The 22,871-nt window shown below is 45.6% G+C and overlaps 1 protein-coding gene across 1 annotated transcript in view; it reads left to right on the top strand.

The window, feature by feature from the left end:
- Window positions 1-22,871, top strand: part of PATL1 (PAT1 homolog 1, processing body mRNA decay factor) — a 46,108-nt gene that overhangs the window by 1,215 nt on the left and 22,022 nt on the right. Inside the window, exons 2-6 of the mRNA XM_063434776.1 lie at window positions 6,707-6,797; window positions 7,730-7,920; window positions 13,535-13,612; window positions 13,798-14,001; window positions 14,101-14,160. Coding sequence (XP_063290846.1) covers window positions 6,707-6,797; window positions 7,730-7,920; window positions 13,535-13,612; window positions 13,798-14,001; window positions 14,101-14,160 — 624 coding nt within the window. The remainder of the gene's footprint in view (window positions 1-6,706; window positions 6,798-7,729; window positions 7,921-13,534; window positions 13,613-13,797; window positions 14,002-14,100; window positions 14,161-22,871) is intronic.

The following is a 22,871-nucleotide window of genomic DNA, read 5'->3' as shown; positions in this document are numbered from 1 at the left end:
GGGTGTAGAGTAATAGTGAGAGAGGGTGGCTGGAGGGGGTCTGTTGGGTGTAGAGTAATAATGAGGGAGGGGGTCTGTTGGGTGTTGAGTAATAGTGAGAGAGGGTGGCCGGAGGGGGTCTGTTGGGTGTAGAGTAATGGTGAGAGAGGGTGGCCGGAGGGGGTCTGTTGGGTGTAGAGTAATAGTGAGAGAGGGTGGCTGGAGGGGGTCTGTTGGGTGTAGAGTAATAGTGAGAGAGGGTGACTGGAGGGGGTCTGTTGGGTGTAGAGTAATAGTGAGAGAGGGTGGCCGGAGGGGGTCTGTTGGGTGTAGAGTAATAGTGAGAGAGGGTGGCCGGAGGGGGTCTGTTGGGTGTAGAGTAATAGTGAGAGAGGGTGGCCGGAGGGGGTCTGTTGGGTGTAGAGTAATAGTGAGAGAGGGTGGCTGGAGGGGGTCTGTTGGGTGTAGAGTAGTGATGTCCTGAACAGTTCGCCGGCGAACATAGCATGTTCGGTCCGCCCCCTATTCGTCATGGAGGTGGAAGGGTCTGCTGCTGATTGGCTGGAATGTGTCTGCTGACTGTGAGGCACAGGGTCAAAGTTTACTCAATGACAACGAATAGGGGGCGGACCGAAAATCGCGCGTGTTCGCGACCGCAAACACGCTATGTTCGCCGGCGAACTGTTCGGGACATCACTAGTGTAGAGTAATAGTGAGAGAGGGTGGCTGGAGGGGGTCTGTTGGGTGCAGAGTAATAGTGAGAGAGGGTGGCTGGAGGGGGTCTGTTGGGTGCATAGGAATAGTGAGAGGGGGAGGATGGAGGGGGTATGTTGGGTGCATAGGAATAGTGAGAGGGGGAGGATGGAGGGGGTCTGTTGGGTGCATAGGAATAGTGAGAGGGGGAGGATGGAGGGGGTCTGTTGAGTGCATAGGAATAGTGGGAGGGGGTCTGTTGGGTGCATAGGAATAGTGAGAGGTGGAGGCTGGAGGGGGTCTGTTGGGTGCATAGGAATAGTAAGAGGGTGGCTGGAGGGGGTCTGTTGAGTGCATAGGAATAGTGAGAGGGGGAGGCTGGAGGGGCATCTGTTGGGTAGTAAAAGGAATTTTGGTGTGGACTACCAGCATGTTGAGGGAGTGAAGCCGGAGTTGGTCTCAGTGGATGATGAGAGGAGCCGCTTGGTGGGCGGTAACTGGCCTGTGGTTGACTGTGGGTAGTCTGGCGGTGTATTGGTGAGTGAGGAAAGGCTAGGATAGGGTCTGCTGGATGTGTGGCAAGAAGAGAAGGTTAAATTGGGTTCTGGTAAATTAGTATCGCGAAGGTTGGAGTGCAGTCTAATAGATGAGCAGATAGAGGGGAAGGCTGGTGTGTGGTTTGATGGAATATGGGTGCTGTGAAGGCAAGGCTGGCAGGGGAACTAGATGATAGGCAGCAAGAGGGGAAGGCTGGAGAGGGTGGTCTTGTGGATGGTTGGTGAGAGGAGAAGGCTGGCAGGGGGTATTGAGGATAGGGGGTGAGAGAAGAAGGCAGACTTGGGGGTGCGGCGGTGTGGGGGAAGGAAGGCTTGCTTGCTTGGCCGGTTTGGGTAAAGGAAGGCTGGCCTTTGGGTTGGGCGGTGTGTGAGGGAGGGAGGGAAGGAAGGCTGGCCTTTAGGTTGGGCGGTGTGTGTGGGGGGTTAGGAAGGTTGGGCGGTGTGTGTGGGGGGGAAGGAAGGTTGGGCGGTGTGTGTGTGGGGGGGAAGGAAGGTTGGGCGGTGTGTGTGTGGGGGGGAAGGAAGGTTGGGCGGTGTGTGTGTGTGGGGGAAGGAAGGTTGGGCGGTGTGTGTGGGGGAAGGAAGGTTGGGCGGTGTGTGTGGGGGAAGGAAGGTTGGGCGGTGTGTGTGTGTGTGGGGGAAGGAAGGTTGGGCGGTGTGTGTGTGTGGGGGGGAAGGAAGGTTGGGCGGTGTGTGTGTGTGTGGGGGAAGGAAGGTTGGGCGGTGTGTGTGTGTGGGGGGGGAAGGAAGGTTGGGCGGTGTGTGTGGGGGGGGGAAGGAAGGTTGGGCGGTGTGTGTGGGGGGGAAGGAAGGTTGGGCGGTGTGTGTGGGGGGGGGGAAGGAAGGTTGGGCGGTGTGTGTGGGGGGGGAAGGAAGGTTGGGCGGTGTGTGTGGGGGGGGAAGGGAAGGTTGGGCGGTGTGTGGGGGGGGAAGGAAGGTTGGGCGGTGTGTGTGGGGGGGGGAAGGAAGGTTGGGCGGTGTGTGTGGGGGGGGGGGGGGGGAGAAGGAAGGTTGGGCGGTGTGTGTGGGGGGGAAGGAAGGTTGGGCGGTGTGTGTGTGTGTGTGGGGGGAAGGAAGGTTGGGCGGTGTGTGTGTGGGGGGAAGGAAGGTTGGGCGGTGTGTGTGTGGGGGGAAGGAAGGTTGGGCGGTGTGTGTGTGGGGGGAAGGAAGGTTGGGCGGTGTGTGTGTGTGGGGAAGGAAGGTTGGGCGGCGTGTGTGTGTGGGGAAGGAAGGTTGGGCGGTGTGTGTGGGGGGAAGGAAGGTTGGGCGGTGTGTGTGTGGGGGGAAGGAAGGTTGGGCGGTGTGTGTGTGTGGGGGGAAGGAAGGTTGGGCGGTGTGTGTGTGTGGGGGGAAGGAAGGTTGGGCGGTGTGTGTGTGTGGGGGGAAGGAAGGTTGGGCGGTGTGTGTGTGTGGGGGGAAGGAAGGTTGGGCGGTGTGTGTGTGGGGGGAAGGAAGGTTGGGCGGTGTGTGTGTGGGGGGAAGGAAGGTTGGGCGGTGTGTGTGTGGGGGGGAAGGAAGGTTGGGCGGTGTGTGTGTGGGGGGGAAGGAAGGTTGGGCGGTGTGTGTGTGGGGGGAAGGTTGGTTGCGCGGTGTGTGTGTGGGGGGAAGGTTGGGCGGTGTGTGTGTGGGGGGAAGGAAGGTTGGGCGGTGTGTGTGGGGAAGGAAGGTTGGGCGGTGTGTGTGTGGGGGGAAGGAAGGTTGGGCGGTTTGTGTGTGTGGGGGGGAAGGAAGGTTGGGCGGTGTGTGTGTGGGGGGGAAGGAAGGTTGGGCGGTGTGTGTGTGGGGGGGAAGGAAGGTTGGGCGGTGTGTGTGTGGGGGGGGAAGGAAGGTTGGGCGGTGTGTGTGTGGGGGGGAAGGAAGGTTGGGCGGTGTGTGTGTGGGGGGGAAGGAAGGTCGGGCGGTGTGTGTGTGGGGGGGGGAGGAAGGTTGGGCGGTGTGTGTGTGGGGGGGGGGGAAGGAAGGTTGGGCGGTGTGTGTGTGGGGGGGGGAGGAAGGTTGGGCGGTGTGTGTGTGGGGGGGGGGGAAGGAAGGTTGGGCGGTGTGTGTGTGGGGGGGGAAGGAAGGTTGGGCGGTGTGTGTGGGGGGGGGGGAAGGAAGGTTGGGCGGTGTGTGTGTGGGGGGGGAAGGAAGGTTGGGCGGTGTGTGTGTGGGGGGGGAAGGAAGGTTGGGCTGTGTGTGTGTGGGGGGGAAGGAAGGTTGGGCGGTGTGTGTGTGGGGGGGAAGGAAGGTTGGGCGGTGTGTGTGTGGGGGGGAAGGAAGGTTGGGCGGTGTGTGTGTGGGGGGGGGGAAGGAAGGTTGGGCGGTGTGTGTGTGTGGGGGGGGGGGGGGGGGAAGGAAGGTTGGGCGGTGTGTGTGGCGGGGGGGGAAGGAAGGTTGGGCTGTGTGTGTGTGTGTGTGTGTGTGTGTGTGTGTGTGTGTGTGTGTGGGGAAGGAAGGTTGGGCGGTGTGTGTGTGTGTGGGGGGGGGAAGGAAGGTTGGGCGGTGTGTGTGTGGGGGGGGGAAGGAAGGTTGGGCGGTGTGTGTGTGTGTGTGTGTGTGTGTGTGTGTGGGGGGGGGGGAAAGGAAGGTTGGGCGGTGTGTGTGTGTGTGGGGGGGGGGGGAAGGAAGGTTGGGCTGTGTGTGTGTGTGTGTGTGTGTGTGTGTGTGTGTGTGTGTGGGGGGGGAGGAAGGTTGGGCGGTGTGTGTGTGTGGGGGGGGGGGGAGGAAGGTTGGGCGGTGTGTGTGTGTGGGGGGGGGGAGGAAGGTTGGGCGGTGTGTGTGTGTGGGGGGGGAAGGAAGGTTGGGCGGTGTGTGTGTGTGTGGGGGGGGAAGGAAGGTTGGGCGGTGTGTGTGTGTGGGGGGGGTTGGGCGGTGTGTGTGTGGGGGGAAGGAAGGTTGTCCTGTGGGTTGGGCGTGTGCGTGGGGGAAATTTTTTTTTTTTGTTTCATGGAACAGACCTCATTTGATTATGCAATACAGGGTTAGACAAATTTCCCTAAAATGTGTGACTTTTGACCAAAAGTTAAAGTATTTTCATTCGTAGCAATCCTTACTCTTTCACAAATGCCTTCATAAAGGGTTATGCTTAACTGGCCCATATGTTTTTAATGGAAGGTAGTACTGTACATTATCTTATCTAAAACTACTCCACAGACAGAAGAGATATATATATATATATATATATATATATATATATATATATACACATATACACACACATACCCCTACATACACGTGTGGCGTTAATGAGTTTTATATTTGTACAAACCTAAATTGAAAGCTTTTTGCAGGTGACATTTTGCAGTAAGACCAAGTAAAAACCTTGATCCCTTTTAACATAACACAACATTTTCACGCACTCACTAGGAACTGGAATTTCAACCCTGTGAGGTAGACTCTCCATTATCTGCAAAGATCCCCATTATTGTCTCTAAGCAGAACCTCACTGTAACAGTGGCTGGATAGCTGAAATCTGTAGTTATCGGTAGTGTTACATACAGAAGGCCGCTGGCAGTTTAAATTAAGGGCAACTGCAAGCAGCATCACAACTTTACAAAATTTACAAAAATGTGATGGTGCACAAAGCACCATGTTCCCATTCTCATAGCAGCTTAGAACTGCAGTAGGAAAAAAATACTGCAGCTTTAACAGGCTTTCAGTTGTGGATGCCCCAGAGTGGAAATTTTGTGTGTTATGTTAAAAGGGATCAAGGTTTTTACTTGGTCTTATTGCAAAATGTCACCTGCAAAAAGCTTTCGATTTAGGTTTGTACAAATATAAAACTCAGAATTTATTAATGACAAGCTTTCCACAATTAAAACCTTTTATTGTATTTATTTTTTTATCACAGTCCTATGAGCACCAACTTCTTTCCAATATTTAAAGAGTGTAAAGATATTCTTGGTTCATAGAACCTAAAAAAGTGAGTGCCTTCATACTTCTACTTTTGAGTGTGTATATATATATACACTCTATATCAATTTTTCCACTGAACACCAAATAACTCATTGCATTTTTACTCGAAGAACTAAAACCACTAAAACAAGAGCTCAGTGCTCTTCCTCCTACTGGTCACTTCATGGCAGAGCATACCACATCGCGGTAGAGGATCTCTACCCGCTGTGACAGGAATTGTTCAGTGAGAGCACAGAATAGCTTCCTGTTGGTGGGCTTCCTGGGTAGAGTAAACAGAAACTCCTCAACATCAGTTGTGTGTCGTGAGGATGTCCAGTGTCGTTTAGACGTCCAGGAAGCTGGAAGTCCCTCTAGTGGCTGTCTAGTAAAGTTAACCCTAGTTTATAAAAACTGCAATAATTACCATTCTAGGGTTAAGGGTGATGGGAGTTGACACCCAGACCATTTAATGAGCTGAAGTGGTCTGGGTGTCTACAGTGTCCCTTAAACTAAAGTTGTGAATGGGTGCATTTTTACACGGTTAAATGGTCTGTAATGCCTTATGATAGTTTTATCTAGCACATGGAGAACAGTTCATATATATATATATTTATATACTATGGGCTTTGCATGCATCTATTTTAGGGTAAGGTTGCAGTAAGAAACAGGCGGTACACCTTTTAATCAGTTGTTTTCTCGTGTGCTATTATAAAATCCAGCTTTAAGGTGATTAGCTATCATGTTTATTTAAAAATAATTTCAGATGGTGGGATAAAAAAAGCCTGTAAGATGCAAACTTAATGGGATAAGTGCGGGAATAAGTATGTATGTTTTACGACTTCAGCATATTATTGTGCTTCTTATCTGGGATTTGCTGGGTACTGCTTCAAGCCTCCACTAGTTTCGACTGAGAGGCAGAAATTTTTGAGTTAAGCCCAGTAGTGGATGGCTTAGTTCATTGGCTGAGAGTAATCGGCTTCTGTTATTCCCCTGAACAAAGCCTGGAAGTGCTGAGTGTCAGCTGATCTCTCTCAGCCACTGAGCTAAGCTATGTACTGCTGGCCATAGCTCAGGCAGAGAGCTTCCAGCTTTCTGTAGGCAGTGGTGCCAAGCAGACCTCAGGTAAGAGGTATAATCGTTTAAAAGGGCTTGACTACATACAATAGGGCAGTGCTCCTGTTGCTCCTGTCACCATAACCACTACAGCCCATGGTGTTGCCAATCTCTTTGAATGCTTCCGTGAGAAGCATCCTATTGCCACATATGCACCATAAGGGCCCATTGTTTCTTTATAAGAATGATTTAACTGGACCGTGTTTGTTCATCAGGATCTCAAGAGACAGCAAATACTTCAGCTGGGTTATACTTGCTTTTCAGAGGCTGCTAATGGTTGATTTGGCTCCTGAACACTATACGAGAAACATATTTTTAGAATCACCTCACCAAAGAGCAGTAATGCTAGAAAAAATTTAATTCTTGAAAGATAAATGTGTTGTCTATTTTTGTAGAAAGAATCCATCTTCTGATGTTGAACAGTACATTTGAGTATTGGTTTGTTGTGACAAATATGTTCCTTTTTGTTCTATTCTATTTTCTTCAACCAGTCTTTGGATGATGGGGACGGGTTTCCTGACCTGGAGGAAGATGAAGACATCGATCAGTTCAATGATGATACCTTTGGTGCTGGAGCAATCGGTGAGGATCTGAGACAATTATCCACATTCCAGTTCATATCTCTAAGTCTGCATCAGAAACTGATGCATGATTTTACATTTACCCAAGAGAGAAGTTTTTTTATTTTGCATGTTCGAATAGGTTTTAGAAATTGTAGGTGGGTTTCTTCCAAGTTAAAGAGGGATTCCAGACTGGCTTTATTACACATTTTAGAAAACATGGATTTTGCCACAATAACAACCACTGAATTTCAATATCATGATTCTAATCCTCATGATATATTCTGCAATCGGGGTCTGAAATAACACTAAATCTTTGGTCTTGTTTGCACATACTTTGTAAAATTACTGAGCATACTGATGTATCCATCTTATGCTCAGAAATAAAAAAAAAATGCAGCATGTACAACAAATAGCCATGTCTTCATCCTGTTCATATAGAGAACGTTATGAATGATAAAAATTAATTCTTGAAAGAAATATTGTGCAATTTAGCTCTTGGTAGTAAAGCGAGCTCATGGTTCTGGTGATCTGGCAAATAAAACTTCTGCTTCCATTCTGGGGGCTAGATTTGTTATATTCCCAAAATGTGCTGTACATAATATTTTTCTACCAATTCACACTATTATGATTCATTTTCCCATGAGTTCCTGCTCATTTGTGAGCTCTTTTTAATGAATTATGGGAAATTCCTAATTTATTAACACTATCCCTTAGTTAATCTTACATTTCATACAAAGTAAGGTCAAGAGGATTATTGAAAGAGGGTGGGGTTCTACATTTAGATTTAACTGTTATGTTAGTGTTTCTGGAAATTGTATTTCACCATAATGTTTCAAAAGATCTAGGAAAACGATTGAGGTGTAGGAACACTTAAAATTACTTTCTAGCAAACGAGGTAAGGAAATTACAATGGAAAAATTCATTTTTTTTCGTTCTCCCTTCCGAATACAGATGATGATTGGCGTGAAGCACATGAGCGTTTGGCAGAGATGGAAGAGAAGCTTCCTCCTTCCCATATTTTTGATCGGGCCTCCCCTAACCTTGATCCACTTGGGGAGCAGCAAGAAGAGTTGGAGCATAGCCTGAGTCAACTTGTGAAAGAGAGCGAGGAGCCATCACTTCCCCAGGGATCACGCACACAGGTCAGGAATATTCTGCTTCTTGGATATTCTTTTCCATAGAGTATATGAAATATGTGGTTTTAATGATCCTTTAAATGTTTTCCCCCTTGTTTCTTGCCTCTCAATAACAAGTTGGATTAGTTTGTAGTTTTTCTTTGTAAACAAATGGCCAAGATGTATTTACTTGCTGCTATAGTTTAGCTAGTAATACCAGTTTTGTGCTTAAAGAGACAGTGTAGGCACCCAGACCACTTCAGCTCATTGAAGTGGTCAGGGTGCCAACTCCCATCACCCTTAACCCTGGACATGTAATTATTGCAGTTTTTACAAACTGCAATAATTACCTTGCAGGTTTAAGTCCTCCTCTAGTGGCCATCTACCAGACAGCCACTAGAGGTACTTCTGTCGTCTAAATGACGCTGGATATCCTCACGCTTATGCATGAGGACCTCCAGCGTCGCCGGAATCCCAATTTGAAAGCATTGAATAATGCTTTCCTTTGTGGAGGTCTAATGCGCGCATCCGTCGGCGTGGGAGGAGTGTGGGCGGAGCCTGACACAGCGCGGCAGGACATGAGTGCTGGATTCGGGTAAGTGTCCCCCTTTAGCGACGTGGAATGGGGGGCAATCCAGGATTCTCTAGTGCCAGGAAAATGGCCACTAGAGATTCCATTTAATTAAAAGCCAGAGGTCCTGATGGGGGGGACTTTGGTCGTTACCAGGAAACTCTTGTGCGCTCTCTCTCAAATTTCCATTTACTCACGAAGTAAAATGATAGAAAATATTTTTCATGCCAACTATAATAGGTGCAGCTGTTAAACATAACTTCACATTAAAAGATAAAAGCACAGTGAATAACTTAATTTCATCTTTGTCTTCTTTAACTCCTATGCATTATTATTTTTGGCATTTATACGGCACCAACATATTCCACAGTGCTTTACAATATTATAAGGCAGGGGAATTTCACAATAATTGAGACAAGAACAAAGTGTTACAGGAACAGTAGGTTGATGAGCACCTTGCTCAAACGAGCTTACAGTCTAGAGGAAGTTTTTGATTAAATCACTTGCCTACTGTTCCCACTCAACTTTTCTGTCTTCTTTATGTATGTTTGGTCAGACTGTCGGTTATCCGTTCAGTGATTTGCAACTCAGTTGCATTTAAAATTAGTCAGCACTTTTTTATAAACTGCAATGAGGATATTCTAGCATATGAAGCAAGCTGAAGTGCTTTATGTGCGTTAAGTGTTCCTTTCAGGGAAAGGCATTAGCCGAATTAAATGCATAGCCGACTTGGATAATTTTTCCAGACCAGCTATTTTGGCCTTGCATTTTAAAATCAACTGAATTCCTGGCAATATTCAGTGAATAACCCTGTCAGGCAATTTTTGTTAAGCAACCGATGGTTGCAAAATAATGTGCTTTGATATGATGTTCGAGACCCTTCAGGCCTTCGGGACGGGGTCCCAATTACCTTATCCCACATAAGCACACAAAAATAGAGTGGGTACAGGCATAAACGGAGCGCTGACGAACCCGTTCCGGATCTACAACGGGACCAGACGGGGCGCCCACTTTCGCCCCTGATCTTCGCGTTGACGCTAGAGCCGTTCCTGCGCAGGATCAGACAGAACGTAAACATTCAAGGCCTCACAGTTGGATCGACACAACACAAAACGCTAGCATATGCGGACGACCTGCTGTTTGTAGTCACACGTCCAGAGACCACCTTGACGGCGATACAGGCAGAGTTCAAAGGTCTCCAACCTTCAAATAAATTTTACTAAGTCGGAGATACTCAACCTCACCGTCGGCAATGACCACAAACATACGCTTCAAGGACAACACCCATACCGCTGGTGGGACCACCACATGAAGTACCTGGGGGTTTGGCTCACACCCAACCCGGCGGACCTGTAGTCCCACAACTACCTCCCTATTCTAAAAAAAAAGCAATGGAGGAACTAAATAAATGGAGCTCCCTCTACACGTCGTGGCTGGGAAGGGTAAATGCCGTCAAGATGACGCTTCTACCGAAACTTCTCTTTGTGTCCCAAACGGTGCCGATACTAGCCCCACAAACATTCTTTGTGACACTGCGGGCAGAGGTCCGCAAGTTCATATGGAAAGGCAAATCCCCACGAATAGCGCACGCTCAACTGACTCTGCCTAAACTCCGAGGGGGCCTGGCGCTCCCCGAATTCGAGAAATACTACCAGGCAGCGCACCTCACCAGAGTTGTCAGCTGGACCGTAGCCAGCGGAACGAAACCATGGACCGAGCTAGAATCCGACATCACTAACTGTGACCTGCGCACACTACAAGCCACATACAAGCATAAACACATCACTAACCCTTTCGTGGTGGCGACCATGAAGATCTGGCACAGACAAGGCACGAAGCAATACCTCACGACGGACCCGGGCCCGCTACTGCCGTTGAGAGGCAACCCAGACTTCCCAGCGGGGGACCACAGCCCCACACCGGGCCCGGCGAGACGCGCGACGACCCATCGCATGATGAATGTCCTCCAGAGACCATTCGAGGTCCGCTGTGTCACTGACCTTTATCCGGACAGGACACTTACTTTTTCACACACACTGGCGAGAGCACAGATAGTCGGTTATGCCCGATCCATCCCGCAAAAGCCATCATTGCTGAGAGAACTCACACAATTCGAACTACTCTGTACGCAAGATAAGGAAACACCACGCGCCATTTCACAGATATATGCAATGCTGGTTACAGGTAGATACCTACTAGCACCCCCTGCATGAGAAACTGGGAGGAAGACCTAGAAGAATCCATGTCTGAAGCGGACTGGGACAAGAGCATCACCCTGATACAAAACACACCGAGCTCGGCAAGGCTGCAAGAAAACTCATACAAAATATTCACCAGATGGTACTTGACGCCGACTACGCTCCACGCCAGGAATTCGGAAATCCCAGATACGTGTTGGAGATGTGGAAATGAGAGAGGCACATTCATACACATCTGGTGGGCATGCTCACGTCTCAGACCGTTCTGGAATACAATTAGGGAGGTGATACCCGAAGTGACTGATGAATTGCTTCCAAGATCCTCTGCAGCATTCCTCCTACACCACACGGATATGTCTACTTCGACATACAGTAAATCGGTCATCCCGCGGCTCTTGAACGCGGCAAAAGCGACGGTCCCAATATACTGGAAGCAAGCCACCACACCCTCCATCGCCAGATGGGTGGAAGAGGTGGAAGCAACCATGAAATTCGAGGACGTGAAGGCTACTACCCTGAATCTCAGGGATCGCTACACCAAACAATGGTTTCACTGGATCCGACTAACCGCCTCTGCCGCTTTTCAGAACCACATGGCGACGCAATAGGTGGAGGAAGAGAGTATTAAGCCTAACTAATTACGGCACCGCCACACAGGGTGAGGGAATGGCGATCCGGGACGGTGACAGGGGATGGGATCTCCACACTTCACCCCCTCACAAAATATACGTACACATAGACGTGACACGACCAGTCGCAACACAACAGCATAAATCCAAAGGATGACTGATGACAGGACGACGAACAGACCTGACAGGGACATACACAAGGGCACACACACCATTTACACGCAGCAGCGCACCGGACACGCGCGGTCACACTGGTCCGGTCGGAGTGCTCACTCCCAAGGACACACCAGAAACGATGCAACCTTGAACTGTGCTACATGCCACCGGACCCATTACAAATACGCAGACGGTAATAACATAGCGCAAGCAGCCACTGCAGCCAGCCGGAAACAGACAGGAATTGTGAAATCACACACACCAAGCAATGCAAGCTCACCATCAGCCTACACGCCTACCTATATAATTCACCCCGAACCCCACGGGATAGCACCACAGCCATGTAAACGGGTGAATCCACCAACGCACGACGACCACACGAACGGCACGCATAGTAAATGATTCAGGAATCACAAGGACGCTAAGCTAGAGGCAGACGCACAGAGCTCTGGAATAAAGCAACTCAACACAGGTACTACCATAGACACATGCATTAGAGTTTCAGCAACAGGCCCCACCATAACTGGGGAAGGCTATGACTGTATAATGTAAAATTTAATTTGTTGTACTATGTTCAGCGGTACACCAAAAAGGACCATGATCGACTTGCCTCTGAATAGGCAATAAGATGACACTACAAATCATGTAACTGATAACAGCGCCTCTGCGTAGGCGATTACCCGCTAGACAACAAAACTAAGTTTGAAATCCATTTTTCATGCATTTTCATGCAGTCTGGCACACGAACAGTGAGCAATATAACCCCCATGCTTCGATTCCATGCTCACTTCTACTCAATAGTCGGCTGGCATATAAATCCATTTAGTTTAACTAACACGTGCTATATTTTGAACAGCTGCTTACATAAACGTGCGTCAGAATGCCGATTTATTGCCTACGAGCAAAAGAACAACTCTTCCTCGCTGACGTACAGCGCCTGATCACTATATAACACACTTGTCGCATGTATTTAACATTACGATATATTGTTAGGACACTGGTTCATCGACCGTAATTACGAGGGGTTACACTGCTTTAATGCCAGACCAAACATTTACAAGGAGCCTTCCTGAGATGTTTTTTACCTCTGTAGGTTGGCTTTGTTATCAAACACAGCACAATTCGTTCAGTCGTAGTATAATGGTGTACCCTTTAGTTAAGCCATAGTTTAATTCATCACTACCAACATGGGTGGAAGTACTATCGGGGTGCCACACATCACTTGGTAATACAAAGTAGATTCATGACACGATTATTTCACGTACTTCGGCCTGGCCCGTTAGAATTTAGCAAAGACAGCAGCACATAAACTTTAGTTCAGATCAGGCTCCTACACTTACAGCCCACATATGCAGACTGAACAAAAGGATGATGAAAATGGCTTATTAGTACCAAGGTTGAAACTGTTATGCATTGTGATATCTGCTAAACCTTCAGCTTGTACTGTATGTTCTAATGTTTTAACCCTTTCGCTTTATTAGGCATTGACTGTTCAAATTTGATGTATAATGCACTCAGAGGCATGTGTTAATGGAGTATGTTTATTATGGTTCACACACCTCCCCTGCGTGGGAAAAATGCTTTTTATCTGAACCAATAAAAATATTTAAAACAAAATAATGTGCTTTGGCTGAGGAACTTAGTATGATCCAAGGTGCATGAAGATGGTTGTCACTTTATCATCGATTAGGAAGCAGAGGCTCGCTGGATTAGTTATAGAAGCAGAAGTTCTAATTCAAGCTTTAAAATAACATTTAAAGCTATGCATGGCACAATGCATTGTTAAAATAAAAATAGCTGTAATTATTTTGTCAATTTAAGTAATTGGTTATTACACTTAGTGCGACTAGTCAAGCAAGGTAAGTAAATCACAACCTTTTTGCTTCATCCTAGGAGGTAGGACTCTATAGCATTAGGAATGCATGTTGGCAATAGAAACAAAATAGTGTTTCTTTAACCCCTTAAGGACCAAACTTCTGGAATAAAATGGAATAATGACATGTCACACATGTCATGTGTCCTTAAGGGGTTAAGGTAACTATAGCATAATTGTGAGTTTTTCACCTAACACTTCTACATTTCCTTAGATTTCACCAGGGATGAATTCATGTATTTGGAACTCTGCCTCTTCACTGCGGCCTATCAGAGGACCACTTCTCACAGAGGTAAGCAAGCACATTTTAAGTCTTTGGTCTCCGTCAATTCCCCAGGGGGCCATATTGTTGTGTTCCATGAGGGGTGCACATCTGTGTTGATATGAAAACAATGTCATACACCCTGTAATTTCAATATTTGGGATAAAGTTCTGGAAAAGGTGGTAGCTGGGTTTCATTGTTTGTTTCTGTTGAAGGATATGACTCCTCTATCAATATTGCATGAGTATGGTCTTGCTCCATTGCCACCTCCCAGCCATGATGATTTGGAGAGAGATGCTTCTGAGAGAGCCCTGCCTCGCCGTTCCACCTCCCCTGTCATCGGGAGCCCACCCGTGCTTGCTGTGCCTATTGGGACTCCTCCAAAACATGGAGTAGGCCCTGCTTTCAATCAGCAGCAGGTAATGTCAAATCTTAAGGGACCGAGACTTGTACAGACACTTTTTTTAAATAGGTATAAAGCACCAAAGTGTGAACAATAACTTTATCTACTCTTTTAGGTGTTGTGTCCAAATCCAATTCACATTCGAGCCTCTTCATCCCATTTCGGCAGCCACCCAGTAAGTCAGTCATTGTATTCTTTTGTTTATCTATTCCTCTATATTTACCATTTAAGGACACATGATGGAATATTACCGTCAAGTATTCTACCAGCAGGGACTGTTTTTCTATTGGTAACTGGGAGCCCCAGGTATTGTTTGATTCCTCTTGCTTTCTCTTGTCAGACTGATGCTCTATTTGCAGTGTTCTAAATTAGTGTGGCAAACTGGCATTTAAATGGGAACTTAACCCCTTAACGACGAGTGACGGACGAGGTCCGTCACTCAGGGGAAACCCTTAATGACGAGTGACGGACCTTGTCCGTCACCCGTTAAAATTAACCCCAGATCGCCGCGATCGCAGGGTTAATGGTGCTCCGGTCTGCCTCTGTATTAGAGGCAGACCGGGAGCACCGACTTGCGCTTTCCCAGCACATGTGCTCGCTCTGACAGCATGTCAGAGCGAGCACATGTGCTGTGTATACTTACCTTCCGCCTCCCTGCATTTCCGGGTTCACTGTGAAGTGCAGGGAGACGGATTTATTGTAAAAATAAATAAAGTTAAATTAAAATCCCACCCCCCTTTACCCAGTTTAATAAAAAAAATGTACCTTTTCCCTGCCAATTGATCACTGACTACAATGATCAATTGGCAGGGATTACATTTTACTATGATCTGATTATTATTTTTTTAACCCCTGAGGGTTGATTCTTTTTTTTTTTTAACCCTCAGTGATTAAATGTATTTTATTAATTAATTTAAATATTTTAAAATGATAAATTTAGCAAGCTGGGGAGGGTGGAAGTTAGTGGGGAATTGGGGGATTTAGTGTTAGGCTAACTAGGGGTTCACGTTAAAAAAAGGTTTAAAAAGTTAAAAAATTAAGTTAAAAAAAGTTTTAATAACGTTTAAGTGAAATTTTTTTTTTTTTTTTTAAAAACCTTTACCCAGTCCAAATAAAAATTAACCCCTTCCCTGCCAGTCGATCACTGCCTACAGTGATCAAAATACAGATCACAGTATTATATTGCGATCTAATTTTTTTTAACCCCTAACGATTAACTTTTATGCATTTTTTAACCCTCAGGGGTTCAATTTATTTAATTATCTAATTTAAATATTGTATAATTAAATATTTTGCTAGCTGGGGTGGGTGGGAGTTATGGGAAAATGGGGAATTTACTGTTAGTGCTGCTTACTGCTAGTTATGGGTTAACGGTAAAAAAAAGCTTAAATTTTAAATCTGTAAAAAAAAAAAAAAAAGTTTTAAGAAAGTTTAGGAAACTATAAAAAAAAAAAGTAAAACAAAAGTTTAAAAATAGTTTTAAAAAGTAAAAAAAATACATTTAAAAACGCTCATTTACCACTACAACTGGAACAAACTAGAGAAAAAAATTATCCCACGCCAAGGTTCAAAATATGCCTTTTGAATTACCCCAGGGTGTATTCTTCAATAAAAAGTATGTGTTTGTGGGGAAGTTTCAATAACCAACCATCTAAACTACTCCAAATTGGAACATGGACACAGCGTAAAACTTCAAAGGTAGAAAAAAAAAACTGAATGGCTGCGTCTCAAATGTGCCCCTTCAACATCCACATATACCTGGCAAAGGTACATACGGGGGTATTGCTGTACTCAGACCACATAGCTGAGCAACATATGAAGTATTATACAGTGGTATCACACATAAGGTTTGCAAAATATACTGTGCAAACTCACTTTGTGTGTCAAAAAGGCAGAAAAACAGGCACTACACCTGGTACAAGCTAGCGGAAAAATTATCCCACGCTAAGGTTCAAAATATGCCTTTTGAAATACCCTGGGGTGTCTACTTTAAGAAATGGTAGGCCTTTGTGGGGTAGTTTGAATTTAACACCTGCAAAGATGCTTGGAAATTGCACATAGGCCCAGCGTCAAAATTTAAAGTTCGGTAAAAACTGATATGGCTTGGTCTCCTATATGGCACTGTAGCTTCCCAAAATAGTGCCAAAGACATTCTTTGGGGATGTCTTTTTACTCGGAAGACTTAGCTGAGCATAATTTGGGGGTTTTGAACTTAGTGGCACATATGAAATATACAAAATGCCCAGCAAAAATGCAATCCGTATGTAAAAAAAAAAAAAAAAAAAATGCCCAAAATAATTTTTTACCACATACTGTGGTATATATTGGTGAAAAAATGGGGGCATGTTAAGGCACAATATGCACCATATGAGATACCCTGGAGTGTCTACTTTTACAAAAGGTAGGCCTTTGTGGGGTTTTTTTGAACAGTCAAACTGTTATAATACCCAAAATGGAAGCATAGGCTCATTAAATACATCTCTCAAAATTCGACTGTGAATACTGAGAAGGACAGGTCTCCTATATGGCACTGTAGCTTCACAAAATAGTGCCAAAGACATACAATGGGGGTGTCATTTTACTCAGCAGATGTAACTGAACACAAAATAAAACTTTGTACAGGAATAGCACACACCAACTTTACAAAATACACACCAGAAGTTCTTTGTTCTAAAACCCCCAAAAACACAATTTTACTCCAATATTTAGCAGAGGTTGGAGGTGAAATGGCTACGTAGAAAGTGTCAAAACAACCTTAGGTAAATAGCCTGTGGTGTCTACTATATATAAATATATACTTTTGTGTGGCAATTTTGTTTTCTTTCATGGCTATTAAGCTTACACGACAAACATACCAAATTCTAAAATCGCTCCACATTAAAAGTTTATTTTACTCCTTGTGCTTTGTGACCTGTAACTACCAAAAAAAACTTAAAATCCCAGACACATTATATATTCTGTAAATCAGAACTAGATTAATTTATTTTTAATTACTTTCCTTAACCTGCACTAATTGTGCACACATTATTATTGCAAAAACTGTAGGGGGGCGGGGCCTGACCGCAGAGCCGAACGGTCGTGTCTCCCTGGGGCTCCGCACCAAACGACTAAATAAGCCTAAAATATTGCCTACTCCAACGGAGAAAAGTCACAAACTGACCCTAACAAGACACATGAAACGGGGACTCACCTGGGGACATCACTCATGAAGCACACCCGGACGGAATCTCCATCCTGGCTCCTGCGGCCTACACAAACGACTGGCGCAGGGGAGACGGCCGCTCCCCCACCGCCATCACAATCTACGGAAACTATGCAGAGCCCACGTTCCCCCCCCCCCCATGGACCGGCGGGGGTTATCCCGGTCCGCACAGCAATGGCTCACAAGTCGCAATATAACCCGACGACCCAAAGAGGCATACTCCCCGACCGCAAGATGGAGGGGGAGGAACACGCGCCTAAAATGGCGCCCTACCAGCCACTACATGAGCGGATAGACGCATTATTCCAGCGCTTCTGGGAGATGCTGGAGCGGCGGGCGCCTCAACCGTCGCCTGCCTCCAGAAAGAAGGTGAGGGAGAGCGGGCCGGACCAACCCCTCCACGGGCGCAGCAACGAAAATTGCACGCAAAGGCAAGGGCCCATCTAGGCGGAAGGTCATGAGGCTCACACCTCTTAGGCACAAGCCACACCGCCATCGGCCCCCTCCGTAGCGTCCGCCAAGGAAAAGACCCGGCCTTTCAGAGCTCCCGAGTCTGTGGCCCAACAGTGCCGACCATTAAGGCCTGGAGCGGGGGAGAGGCTATACACCACCCGTACACCCGTGCCACTCACCGATACCCTCGGATGCTGTCTCGAGCAATGCCCAGCAGAGGTATTGGCTGACCGACTCCAAGGCCGTGAACCTCCCCCCCCCTGCACATGCCGGGCAGCAGAGAACTGACACGATACCTACCTAAAGATCACTCTCACTCCTAACTCCAGCAAACTACCGTCCGCTGCAGCTGCCCTGCTAAGCTGATAACGGGGAGACAAGACGCTCCAACCAGATCACCAGAGAGACCTCCTAGCACCTGTTCCTGGACCTAAACATCGGTCGTTAAACTGCCATAATAAAGTCAGATGCTCCCTGGATGCGCAGGCCCCCACACGTTTAACCTGCAGCCCTCAAACGCCAGAGTACATACCCCACGGCAGTGCACATGCAGGTTGCCGATACAGGAGGACTTGACCAGGTTATACCTTTAGGCAGTTCGATGCCTCTCAGGGGACCCATCCTGCACAATGCATGACTATGTTATACTTTTGTTTTGCCTCTTTATATGTTCAGTAATTAATTTGTCTCTCCACGATAACCTAGTTTGCCTCAGCCTGACATCACTACTCAGCTATGTGAGATACAGCTAAACACGTGTGAAGGTTTAAATATAGGCTAGCCTTATGCATTTCATTTCTTGTTACAATCTTGAGGCACACAGCTTATTTGCATGTACCTGCAAACGTAGTAAGCTCATCCATACACTAAGTTGACATACATAAATGAATAACAGCGTAACCGAATGAATATAATTCAGTCCCTCAATTGATCTATGTGTAGCCTCGCTAGGTACTTCAACTGTAAATATACCTATGACAATGACAATTTGCAAACATGCATGCCTGGTAGCACACTGAGCGAATAGCTAATATATGGAGAAGCATATTGTTTGACATGCGGGTTGTTAATACGCAGGTGATGCTCACCCCACTTAACTCACCCTTACCCTTTACCACTCGTAAACTGAACGTTGCTCAGCATGACTATACCTCGTTAACTAATCAATTTGTTCCATACTCTGTTACCTATAACAAAAAAATATGTGCAAAGTTTCTCAATGCCACACCCATGTGATGTTATGACTATATAACTGCTTGCCCCAACTGTTGTGGCTGTGCAAACGCGATTGTTCTTCCTAAGCACGAATAAAATAAAGATTGACAAAAAAAAAAAAACTGTAAAAAACCTTCATAGAGCACACTGCAGCTGGGTAATCCAGCTTAGCTGCTATGATTCTCACTGAATCTAGTTCATGGGGGTACCCCAATGTCTCAACTGACATCGGAGGGTCTCCCTCTATGTCCCTGTACCATTCTGATTAATGCTAGCTTTGTCAAGCACCCAGCACTGATCGCAATTAATTTGATGTATTACTGAAAAGAACCAGTAATAAGCAGCAACATACAAGTTTCTGTTTTACCTTAGAAACCTTGCTAATACCAGTACTGGGGTTAGGATTAGATTATGGATTATGATTGTAGATTCATATTGGGTTTAGAATAAGCATTAGTTTTACCAAATGTAGAATTCATTTTAATATTGGGGTTGTTCATTAGCACAGGGATTCCCTTTAACACTATTGCTAGGAATAAGGTTCTGATTAGGGAGATGTCTAGATTTTGGGATTGTGGGTTTAGAATGGGATTAAGATTACTTTGCAAAGGTATGTATATCGGGTATTGTTAGATGTTGCCGAGTATAGTTAAAATAACTTTAAAACAGTGGGACACAGTTAAAAATACATGTATGTAAAAATAACAATTAATAACATACATTTTTGAGAAAAAATGGCAATTAAATAAAAATGTATCATGTGAGAGTCCAAATGATCACTTTTGCAAATGTTAAGCATTTAAATATGTGATTTACTAAAATGTCTCAAACTGCACCATTGGCCAATCTCCAATTTTTTTTTTTTATATACCGTATATACTCGAGTATAAGCCGACCCGAATATAAGCCAGGGCCCCTAATTTTACCCCAAAAAACTGGGAAATCTTATTGACTCGAGTATAAGACTAGGGTGGGAAATGCAGCAGCTACTGGTAAATTTCTAAATAAAATTAGATCCTAAAAAAATTACATTAATTGAATATTTATTTACAGTGTGTGTGTATGAATGCAGCGTGTGTATGAATGCAGCGTGTGTGTATGAGTATGTGTGCAGTGTGTGTGTGTGTGTGTGTTGCAGAGCCTTGGTGGGGAGTGGGCAATTTTTTATTATTTTAATATTTTTTTTATGATTAATTTTTATTATTTTATTTAATTATAATTTTTTTTTATTATTTTATTTGTAATATTTATTATTTTATTTTTTTCGTCCCCCCTCCCTGCTTTATACATAGCAGGGAGGGGGGCTCCTTCCCTGGTGGTCTAGTGGCATTGGTAGTTCAGTGGGGGGGGGGAGGGGGCTGTCAGAGAGTTTACTTACCTCTCCTGCAGCTCCTGTCAGCTTCCTCCTCCTCTGCGCCGGTCCGGTCAGCTCCTCGATCAGCTCACACTGTAAGTCTCGCGAGAGCCGCGGCTCTCGCAAGACTTACAGTGGGAGCTGACCGAGGTGCTGAACGGACGGCGTGGAGGAGGAGGAAGCTGACAGGAGCTGCAGGAGAGGTAAGTAACGCTCTCTCACAGCCCCCACAGCCCCTGTCTGTATTATGGCAATGCAAATTGCCATAGTACAGACTATTGACTCGAGTATAAGCCGAGTTGGGGGTTTTCAGCACAAAAAATGTGCTGAAAACTCGGCTTATACTCGAGTATATACGGTACCTTTTTTTTTTTAAACTGTATTGGACAGGGTACAATTTCAGCCCTGTAATTGCAGAAGAACTTGACATTGTTATGTAAATGGGTTCATTTGATACTCAGGAGGTATAGCTGAGCACAATTTAGTGATTTTTCTTGCTTTTCTTCTAAGCTGCTCTAATTATGCATACGTTATTACCAAAGTTGTGAAACAAAAGATTTGCATTTTTTTTATTTTTTCTTCTTCTAATAGAGACTTTCTATATGTGTCACATCAATTTAAAGTCCTTTTTGCCTTTAAAAAAAAAAGGTATATAATATGTGTTGGTGCAGTAAGTGTGTTGAACTGCAAATAGCTTGTGTCCTTAAAGGACCACTATAGTGCCAGGAAAACATACTCATTTTCCTGGCACTATAGTGCTTTGAGGGTGCCCCCACCCTCAGGGTCCCCCTCCCGCCGGGCTTTAGGCTGAGGAAGGGGTTAAAATCGTACCTTTTTCCAGCGCCGGGCTCCCTCGGCACTGGGGAATCTCCTCCTTCTGCCGTCATCAGCTGCAAGCGCGGCAAGAGCTGCACACGCATTCAGCCAGTCTCATAGGAAAGCATTCTCAATGCTTTCCTATGGACGCTGGCGTCTTCTCACTTTGAAAATCACAGTGGGAAGCGCCTCTACCGGCTGTCAATGAGACAACCACTAGAGGCTGTATTAACCCATATGTAAACATAGCAGTTTCTCTGAAACTGCTATGTTTACAGCAAAAAGGGTTTATCCTAGAGGGACCTGGCACCCAGACCACTTCATTAAGCTGAAGTGGTCTGGGTGCCTATAGTGGTCCTTTAAGTGCAACACAAACTGAAGCTGTGTCTGTAAGGGGTTAAATCAATTTACACAACATGCCTATATACCTTATTCGATGAACATGAAATAAGAACTCGCCCCCCACTCGTGTATTATGTGCATGCAAGAATTGCCATGTGGCCATCCCTCTTGTAGGGTTGTTGGTATGCTCCCTCCCCGCATTACTTTTTTTTTTTTTCTGGCATGTGTTCTCCCTGTTCCCATGACAATGGGACACTATTCACCAATACAGTGATACAGATCGCTCTACACATAAAGCCAATGCATGACTCCGTAATCTCAGTGGAGTTCTACTTGAAGAGCTTGATGCATTTTAACTGTAACTTTCAGTGTGCTCAGCTTATTGCTGGATTATACATTGTAATTATTTAGGTTATTAAACATGTCTATCTCCACACTGGCGCAAACTTGGTACTTTTGTACGATAAACCTCCCCCTGCTATGCGATTTTGATGGGTCTAGCATCGTAAACGTATTTGTAGGAGCTTACCCGTGTTGTTCTTCATCTATATCATGGCTCGACAAAAGGTAAATCTATAGATACCTTAGAACTAAAACTGCCATTGATACTTTGCCAGACTTTAGAATGTCAAAGCATCGTGAAAGTTGCGGATCTACTATTTGCCCACCTCTGATCTACACAAATACAGCTCTTTATTGCTCCATATATCTGACATTATGCTTACTTGATTCTATTTAATTAGGTACTAAGCTAAATATATTTAATGAGAAAAAGTATTCAAATCAATGCAGTGGTCACCACTTTTTGCCAGTTGGATGACAAAAACATTGCTAGTAGTAGCACAAACGTGATTGGAATAAAAAAAATAACCATTGATCATGTCAAGAGTTGAATAAGGGCTTTGAGTGAGGAAATGAAGGGTTAAATGCTGTGTTTACTGACAGAGGGATGCAGCAAGCATTGGGTTGCATTTATCCTGAAAATGTCAGACTGCTGTTCATAAGAGCAAGGTCAAGCAGCAGGCATTGATGACAACAACAAAGCTACAGACTGGCAGAGGATGAAAACTGATCTCCACTGAATGTCACTCAACATCTGTAGGATGACAGAACGTAACCTACAAAAAGAATGGCAAATGGCATCTCTGGTGAAGTACATGGTGAGAGCGAACACTGACTTCTAGGGCTGGAGCCATGCAAAGAGAAGCAAAGCGTTGCCAGGCTGAAGTTTGCAAAAGACCATGAGGACTGGGCAGTAGAGAATTGGGGTAGTGTCGTCTTTTCAGAGTCCAATTTTCAGCTTTTTCCATGATCAAGTCTAATGATTGGCAGGAACCAACCATTATCTTGCATTTACTGTGGAATTTGGTTGAAGACCAGTGGTTATCTGGGGGTGCTTCATCAAGGTTGGAATCTAGCACTTTCATATTTGTGAAGAACTCCTGAATAAAGCCACATACAAGATTCTTTGAACACCTGCTTTCTTTTGCTGAATACAATGTTC

This window comes from Pelobates fuscus, chromosome 10 (genome assembly GCF_036172605.1).
Source record: "Pelobates fuscus isolate aPelFus1 chromosome 10, aPelFus1.pri, whole genome shotgun sequence".
NCBI lineage: Eukaryota > Metazoa > Chordata > Amphibia > Anura > Pelobatidae > Pelobates > Pelobates fuscus.
The sequence above is the reverse complement of the archived record's forward strand: the minus strand, read 5'-3'. Positions and strand labels throughout refer to the sequence as shown.